Here is a 10,196-nt window from a genome sequence, read left to right as displayed (position 1 = left end):
TATCTTTCATAAGTCAGGTCTATCTTTTGTATCCCATTCTCTCTCTCTTCCTATCACTCCTACTTTATGTATTTCTACTTTCCTCTCATCTTTTTTTTTTTGTCTCTCCTTCTCCCTTCCCACACAAGGGTAGGTTGAGAGAGAGACAGAAGGAGGACCATAGATATGTAAGTGATACACACACAGGCACACACCCACATATATTATTTGAATACAAGAAACAAATATACATCAAAAATTAAATTAATTAAACTTCTACTTCCAAATTAGTAATACACTAACTTCTATAATTATTAATCCTCTTGAACATATACCTCACTTTTAGTATTTACAAAGGGTCAACTATCTTCAATAATACAAAATAAAAAAATTAATTTCAAATTTAAATCTTAAAATTTGAGTAAATAATTAAGGGCAACTCCAATAAAATTTCATATTAGATTTGAAAGAAGTTTTAGAAAATCTATAATTTAAATTTAATTTATAATAAAATATAAAATCTAATTTGGTCTTCATAACATCTAATATTTTTCTAACCATTCAATAAATATAAGTATTATGAATTCAATAAATTATTTGCAAATAAAACCATCAACCTCTCAACCAATTGAATGAATGACTATACTTTAAAATGTTTCATGTGACCTCTACCTTTAATCCAAAAAGGTACCTCTTTTAACTATAATATATTATTTATTATCTCATATTAGATTATATATTTTAAATTTTTTTTGAATTTAAATTATATATTAAATATTTATACTAAACACTATTAAAAATATAAACAATGGTATATTGGATATTATATTTATATTGTATGTTTGATAAACAATATATTATATATCAAATTTGTATTATATATCATCTATGTTATTTTATTTTTAAAATATCTATTTTGTATACTTTGGAATAATATATCTTACTTAAAATGAATTTATTAAACACATTCTTAAAAACTTTATAATTAAATACATATAACCACTGTGCATAATATACACTATATTTTGAAATATCTTTGTTCCTTGAATATGGGTAATGATATTTTTTATTAAGGAACATTCAAGCAATCTCATTTTGATATAAGAATGTTGGTACATTTGTAGAATATATATATATATAATACACAGTGAAAAAAGAATGCTAAATTTTTTAAGAAATAAAGATAAAATAAGGATATAGAATTCCTTATAAATGAATAAGAAATGAAACTTCAAAAAAAAAAATCTCTCCTTCTTCATGATTCTAAATTTTATATCCATATCTATTAGAGTAGTTCTAATGAAGAAGTCTAACAAATAGATCTATCTGAAATATTTTACAGATTTTTATACCGTGTTCCAAAGCCCTAATTTCTATACAACCCACAAAAATGCCAAAATATTTATGTATGAACGTTTGAATGGAAAGTTCTAGTTGAATGAGTCCCTCCCCTAGTGTTTTCATACCACCCAAAGTGGTTACGTTTTATTTTTATTAGGTTGAACAATTTGCATACTTGGCTATGAATATTGTGACAGCTACAACATTTAAAGAACAACTACTTTTAATTATGTTATGATGGATTAACATACCCTCTTTTGAAGCTTCTAGTTTAGAGCAAGTCAATAGTATGCTAGGAAAGGTTGTCAAGTTTGGATTTACACCTGCCAACTGCAACTACTTGAAAATATCTATGAAATATTTATCAAGCCCATTTCATTCATATCTTACTATAATTGCAATCCACGAGACATTGTCTCATTTAGACATTTTGTCAAACAACTCATGCACCATGTTCTTACTTTGACGTTTTGCTTTTCACATGGGCTAGGACGATACTGGCAAATATTGTGGAATCAAGGTTTCCACCTACCAACCACATTTGGTTGAAAGTTTTGTGAATCCTCATATTTGTCGATAGCTCTCAAAAAGATTTGCGGTCAAATCACATGAGTTCTTAGGCTGGGGTCCCATATGTCAAAGATAATAGATTTAGTCTTTTTATGTATACATGTCTCAAACCAAATATCTAAACAAAGAAGATAATTAGGCTCCTTGCTCCATTAGAAATAGGTTCATATTTGAGATCACCTTGTTCCTCTCTCCTCCCATCTTTCTGAACTCCTCTATCTTTCATAAGTCAGGGATATCTTTTGTATCCCATTCTCTCTCTTCCTGTCACTCCTTTATGTATTTCTACCTTTCTCTCGTCTTTCATTTTTTTTCTCTCCTTCTCTCTTCCCACATAGGGGTAGGTTGAGAGAGAGAGAGAGAGAGAGAGAGAGAGAGAGAGAGAGAGAGAGAGAGAGAGAGAGAGAGAGAGAGAGAGAGAGAGAGAGAGAGAGAGAGAGAGAAGCATAGATATGTAAGTGATACACACATAGGTGCGCACCCACATATCTTATTTGAATACAAGAAACAAATATACATCAAAAATAAAATTAATTAAACTTCTACCTCCAAATTAGTAATACGCTAACTTCTATAATTAGTAATCCTCTTGAACATATACCTCACTTTTAATATTTACAAAAGGTCAACTATCTTCAATATTACAAAATAAAAAAATTAATTTCAAATTTAAATCTTAAAATTTGAGTAGATAATTAAGAGCGAATCCAATAAAATTTCATATTAGATTTGAAAGAAGTTCTAGAAAATCTATAATTTAAATTAAAATTACAATAAAATATAAAATCTAATTTGGTCTTCATGACATCTATTATTTTTCTGACCATCCAATAGATATAAGTATTATGAATTAAATAAATTATTTGCAAATATAACCATCAACCTCTCACCCAATTGAATGAATGACTCTACATTAAAATGTTTCATGTGACCTCTACCTTTAATCTAAAAAGGTACATCTTTTAAATATAATATATTATTTATTATTTTATATTAGATTATATGTTTTAATAATTTTTTTGAATTTAAATTATATATTACATATTAATTATTTAAATATTTATACTAAACACCATTAAAAATATAAACAATGGTTTATTGGATATTACATTTATATTGTATGTTTGATAAACAATATATTATCTATGTTATTTTATTTTTAAAATATCTATTTTGTATACTTTGGAATAATACATCTTACTTAAAATGAATTTATTAAACACATTCTTAAAAACTTTATAATTAAATACATATAACCATTGTGCATAATATACACTATATTTTGAAATATCTTTGTTCCTTGAAGATGGGTAATGATATTTTTATTAAGGAACATTCAAGCAATCTCATTTTGATATAAGAATGTTGGTACATTTGTAGATTACAAATTCTATGATTTTATTACATGCATATATATATATATATATATATATATATATATATATATATATATATATATATATATATATATATATATATATATATATATATATATATATATATATATATATATATATATATATATATATATATATATATATATATATATATATATATATATATATATATATATATATATATATTACACAGTGAAAAAAATTGCTAATTTTTTAAAGAAATAAAGAATAAAATAAGGATGTAGAATTCCATGTGAATGAATAAGAAATGAAGGTTCAAAAAAAATTTCTCTCCTTGTTCATGATTCTAAATTTTATATCCATATCTATTAGAGTAGTTCTAACGAAAAAGTCTAACAAATAGATCTATCTATAATATTTTAGAGATTTTTATACCGTGTTCCAAAGCCCTAATTTCTATACAACCCACAAAAATGCCAAATGATTTATGTATGAACATTTGAATGGAAAGTTCTATTTGAATGAGTCCCTCCCCTGATGTTTTCATACCACCCAAAGTGGTTAGGTTTTATGTTTATTAGGTTAAAAAATTTGCATACTTGTCTATGAATGTTGTGACAACTACAACATTTAAAGAACAACCACTTTTAATTATCTTATGATGGATTAACATACCCTCTTTTGAAGCTTCTAGTTTAGAGCAAGTTGATAGTATGCTAGGAAAGGTTGTCAAGTTTGGATTTAAACCTACCAACTGCAACTACTTGAAAATCTATGAAACATTTATCAAGCCCATTTCGTTCATATCTTAATATCATTGCAGTCCACGAGACATTGTCTCATTCAAATATTTTGTCAAAACTACTCATGCACCATGTTCTTACTTTGATGTTTTATGTTTCGCATGGGCTGGGACGATATTGGCAAATATTGTGGAATCAAGGTTTCCACCTAGTAACCACATTTGGTTGAATGTTTTGTGAATCCTTATATCTGTCAATAGCTCCCGAAAAGATTTACGATCAAATCACATGAGTTCTTAGGCTAAGGTCCCATGGGGGACTTAAGCTTCTATTTTAAAGGAGTGGAAGGTCCCATGAATAAGAAATAAATTTGGTATGAGATAAATTAGCTAAAAATTTCCCTACCAACTTATTCTTTTACATGTGTCAAACATCTACAAACTTAGATGTATGAAAAAATCTTGAATAGATATATCTCAAAAATCTAAACACATATATCCACACAATACTTATTTATATTAGATATTAAAAATTCATGAGATCATTAGATTTCTTAATTTACTATTAGGTTTATAATATTCCTTAAAAGTCTTTACATTACCAATTAAATTTTGTTATGACACCCCTTCCATAAGAGTCCACCCTTACAGCCTATTTAGGTGAGATTGTGATGTGTGACATTTAGTCTCCATCCTACACCCTACATTCCTTGTTTATGCATTTATTTCTCCACTAATCGGACATGCTTTTGTGGCAGCTGGAAAAATATCTCTATAAAGACACTAATTTGGTACTAATCTGTAGGACCATGGAAAAACACTAAATCTTGTCTTGCCAAGAGAAAGTCAACCTTGGTTTCCAAAATCTCAATACTTATAACAATTTGAATAGGGAGATGATGTGGTTTAAAAGGAATCTGGGTATGAACTGCAAGAGTGAATGAAATCGAGAGGAATATAGTTTCAGAAGTGAATGAAATCGAGAGGATTATAGTTTCACAAGTAACAAGAGCTCTAGTAGAGCTAGAGTCCCTGCCTATTGTACATTAGAAATTTAAGGATTGATATGAACCCATCTTTCATGTTTAACATATAATATTGAGTAAATTATCATATTAAGTTATTAAATTTAAATTCAATTAATTGTTGATTTAATTGTTATGTTAATAATTTAATGGAGAAATATTTATAATTTGAATATACTTAATTATATTATTATTATGTAAATATTAAAATGATTGGTAATGACTTTTTTAAAAAATTTCAGGAATACTAACTATGAATTAGTGAAAACTATTAGCAATATGATATATTTTTCATTCACGCATGTCTAGATTGTGGCATTGCCAAATATTTTTTGATGAGAAGAAATTTTATTAGTAATTAAATAGAAAGATCATTTTTTTTATAGAAGATTTATTAATTCTAAGGAAGTATCTAAATTTAACTTTTTGTAAGGATTTTTTTTTACTAGATAAAGATAATATTTTTAATAGATTGGGTAGGCTTTTATTGAATGTTCTATTACTAAAAATGAAATGAAATTTATTTAACTACAAATAATAAAAAATTTATTTTGTATTTATTTTTTTCAAACTTTTTCCGTACATTTTTAATACTAATTTTAAATTTCTTAAATGATAAAACTCCTTATACAACCATCAAATTATTTTAAAATTCCTTTCATTTTAAATCAATATTGGAAACCAATTTACTTTTTATAATTTATCACACGAACATGTAATCCTGCGTGATTTCCCTTTTCTTTTTTCAAAACTAATTCTGAGACAAATTTGAGAAGTTGCAGTTGTTGACAGGTGGAGTGGTGACACTGCAGGACCCATAAAGGCTTAAAGCTCTGGTCATTTTGATCGGAAACCAGCTATTGCCACTTATGCCCAGGGACAGACATGTGGCATTCCTCATGCAACATGCCAGATGAGGCACTTTATTATTGGAAATAGAATGGCTTCTGCAATTTCACATTATGTTGCTTCCATTTGCAACGAAAAACTTTACCATCAATCATGGAATGTTGAACGATGAGTACGTTGCATATGTGCCTGACTTTGGCTCTGCAAAATTAATTTATTTTGTTTATGTTGGCAGTCATCATATTTGTATGACAATGGTTTATCTTGGGCTATTTCATGTTTTATAAATTCTTGGGTTTTTAATATTATAATCAAATCAACGATTTATCTTGGGCTTTTTCGTGTTTTATAAATTCCTGAGATTTTAATATTGCAAGATTTGACAGGTTTAACTAGATGGTATTTGAATCTTCAGAGGCTCCAACATAGTATAAATCTGAGGCTTGTATTTGCAGTTTTGAAATTAACGCCCGGTGTAAAGCTAAAATAGAAAATAGAAAATTATATGTCGGTGGCATCCCTCGAGATGACTGCCACAGACATCAAACTAAATAAAATTTCTTTGTGAATATATCATTTACAATTCTTCTGTTGTACGTAATGGATGTGGCAGTTAGCTTTAGCACCTTTTCAATTGTACCTAACTACAACACATTTCTGTGTGTTTGAAACTCACGGGTTCTATATTAGACGTTTTGATTTTGTTTGTTAGGGTTTTGTATTTGCAGGGGCTGGAACTGTGTGTATCAACTATGGCTGCGTCGGGACTGATTTGTCGTCGATAGTGAAGGTTGAGCAACTGGTCAAAAGTGGCGACATTGGCAAAGCGAAGCTCTATGATGCAGATCAGTCTGTGCTTACGACCTTCAATGGATTGGGGATTCAGCTCACCACAGCTTTGCCTAACGTATGACAAATATAACGTATTGTATATGTTTGCTTGTATTGATGATGTAGAGAGAAAGCTTGTCGAACTTGATAATCATTAGAATGTACATGGTGTCTCGGATGTAGATATCCAATGTAAATATTTATGTACTAAAAATTACCATTGTTGATAGTAGAGAAATTGGCTGTGTACTTGCAAAGAAAAGAATGTGCATGTTGATGTAAATATTTATGCGCTAACAAAGAAAATTAAAAACTACCATTGTTGATACTAGAGAAATTGGTTTTCTTCTTGCCAAAAAAAATTTATTTCTTAAAATTTGAAAAATAAAAGAATGAATACATATTGTGAAGAAAATATTTCTAGACAAATTGTTTTGAATAAGAAGATTTGTTACATAATATATTTATGTTGGAATGTTTATTTATAATTGTAACATTTGTTTGGAAATAAAAATAAGATCGACAATTTTACCTATTACTAATTTTGTGACTCACATTAGAATGCTCTACGATGCTTTATTACTAATTTTGTGACTTACATTAGAATGCTCTACGATGCTTCTTACATTAGAATGCTCTACGATGCTTTAGATCAATGTCATCAATGTTTTATGATCTTTTGTCCCTAGAAATCTTAGTTAAAAGTAATAGAATCATTTTTATTATTAAAAAAAAAATATATATATATATATATATATATAGGAGCTTATTAATACTTTTTAAGGGTTTATAATTGAAGATACACAATGTCATTAGATTATATGTACAAATTTGAGGTCTAAGCCAAGAGTATTACCAAAAAAATAGATAATAGAAGCTTATTAATACTTTATAGAGATAATAGAAGCTTATTAATACTTTATAGGGGTATATGTATGTATGTATGAGGTTGAAGTGAAGAACTAAAAAATAAAATAGAAAAAAATACATTTAAAGTCATGTTTGCAAAAGGAAAGATATGTGTTGATTAGTAGCGAAAGTATGGGATTAAGTTTGCGTTGGACTGTTTATTTTTAACCTTTTTTTGCGTGATGTTAACAAATAAAAAATCTGATTGCTTATGCTTGTGGCATATGCACAAAGAAAAACAAATAAAAAAATAGTCATGTTGATGGAGTTGACGAGTGATGCAATACAAGTAATCCATAGTGGGGAGACAATACTGCAACCTACAGTACAAATAGTGTCGATCTCCAACTTTGGTTGAGGGAATGATCACAATAAACAGTACAAAATAGAAATATATGATGGTACCATGAAGCAGAAAGTATTACTTCCTACAAGTTACAACCAGAGTGTAGTCTCAGGTGAAATCAAGGTGGGATCAATCATTCATTTGGTAAAATACAACTATTCAAAGAGAACTAAAACAAGGTAATATACCTACTATACAAATACTAGTTGATTGTGTAGTGTGGAACTAACATATTGTCATGCATTGGATGTTGTAGGTCGATAATAATATGCAACTTGGACATTGTGCACACAAAGGATGAGATATATGACCACCTGAAGGATATAGAGATAGAGGTGGAGAAACTTATGGAAGAGGCCACCTAAGAATCCTTGGTTGTGGGATGATCTACTAGAGAAGTTGAGAATGTATCATCATCATCATCTAGAAAAACAAATGATGTTTGGTTTAGACCCTTCCCAAGTTAGGGAGGAAACGTCAATCACAATCACTCTGATTAAGCATTTGAACACATTTAAGCCAAGGTGGACCATCAAAATAAGGGAAACAAGGAAAAAAGAGATCCGTCAATTTAGAAAACAATAGAGAAGTGGCCAAGTATTTAGTTTCAATGTAATAGATAGAGAAGGGAGCGAGGCACGAGTGACATGTTTTAATGAAATTATTGATATTCACTATAATAAAATCCATGTGGAAGAGATATAAATGATATCACGTGGTGGAATAAAAGCTGCAAATAAGTTTTGCAATAGGTTGAATAACAGATTGGATGTCTTGCTAGGTACTTAGTCAAAAGTCACCCTTTGTGATGATGATCCGTTCATTCCCTGAGAAAACTTCAGCTACATCCCTATCAAAGAAATTGCAAAGAAAAGCAACAACACAATTGTAAATTTTTTTGGTGTAATGCCCCACTCGGGAACTCAAAAGAAATAAACTTAATATGTTACAAAGTTCACTGAACTATTTTTTTCAAAATTTTATACAACATCAAAATAACAATGTGGAAGCAGTATACACAAACACAACATTTACACATGCAATTACAATATAGATTTCATTCCTCAAGGGTTCCTTCATGTTGAGTCACATTTAAGATTTTTTATTAATTATTTAAGTCTTTAGTACAATGTCCATAATCATAAAAATACAACATATTAATCTCATAAGCAAATGCATGAATACAACTAATATAACGAAATACATCTAGTGGATAGCATCCACTACACATGTCACAAGGTATGTGAGAATAGATATAAGTACATCAAAATACAAGATACATGATAACATATAAATATATCAACTAAATAGAAGTCTCCAAGATAGGGATAAGAATGATAAAGGTACAACTACATCATCAACCATCCAACATCTATAAATCTGAGGGGGGCCCAAATGGTAAGAAGTCACTACCTCTCAACTGTGTAATTACCTATTCAGGCTTCCACTCCCATCGTGTAGGGAAGATAATGAACAATCTACATACAATTAATCAAACCATAAAACATTCCTAGGCAAGGAATCCTAATAGCCAAATCTACCAAAGGGTAACACAAACTACTCAAGAAGAAGATATAACCAAAGTTGAAAGAACACTCATCCAATACCAACATCACATACCAAGCCAATATACATATACCAAATATATATTGGGTACCAAAATCACAAGATAAAGTCCACAAAAGATATCCACCTAAAGTCAAAAGACACATGTCAAAAGTACAATCACCATGAATCACCAATCACCGTTAATGAAAGTAAACACCAACAATAAATACATCCAATTAATATCAATGAAAGAAAAAACTAACGACAAGTACAACACAAATAACTGCACCACTAGAGGAAAATACAAAATCTATGGAGGAGACGTAGGCTACATACTAAGGAGTGTCATCACATGGTCAAACTATTTGAGTTACCCTGGATTGGTCTCTCATTAGACCTTGGACCCTCAAAATGACACATGTAGAACTAGAATATCCTCTCATGAAGATGAGGAAAACCATGTCATACCTCTCACTAGGTATCATCCCATTCCCATCCTTAGTATGTACAAGCACTCAAGGCATGGGCAAGGCACATCTTTAACTTATCTTTTTAATGTAACTCAAGGAAAAGGGCTACGCAAGATATTTTAATTACTATGTTATCGCTTATTACACAACTTACAATAGGTTGCCCTAGTACTAACCACTTTGGGTCCCAAGCCCCTATTGCAAGCCACTCCCAAAGACATGTACCTA

At 29.4% G+C, this 10,196-nt stretch overlaps 1 protein-coding gene across 1 annotated transcript; it reads left to right on the top strand.

Moving 5' to 3' along the window:
* Positions 1–5,953: 5,953 nt before the first annotated feature.
* LOC149549753 (glucan endo-1,3-beta-glucosidase, basic-like) lies at positions 5,954–6,944 on the top strand. The gene is made up of 2 exons (XM_089794964.1): positions 5,954–6,036; positions 6,593–6,944. Exons 1-2 carry the CDS (start codon positions 6,033–6,035, stop codon positions 6,775–6,777), a joined length of 189 nt encoding a protein of 62 aa, XP_089651090.1. The 5' UTR covers positions 5,954–6,032; the 3' UTR covers positions 6,778–6,944.
* The last annotated feature ends 3,252 nt before the right edge of the window (positions 6,945–10,196 follow it).

This window comes from Cupressus sempervirens, chromosome 7 (genome assembly GCF_028749045.1).
Source record: "Cupressus sempervirens isolate cs-2001-9-10 chromosome 7, ASM2874904v1, whole genome shotgun sequence".
Taxonomy (NCBI): domain Eukaryota; kingdom Viridiplantae; phylum Streptophyta; class Pinopsida; order Cupressales; family Cupressaceae; genus Cupressus; species Cupressus sempervirens.
The sequence above is the reverse complement of the archived record's forward strand: the minus strand, read 5'-3'. Positions and strand labels throughout refer to the sequence as shown.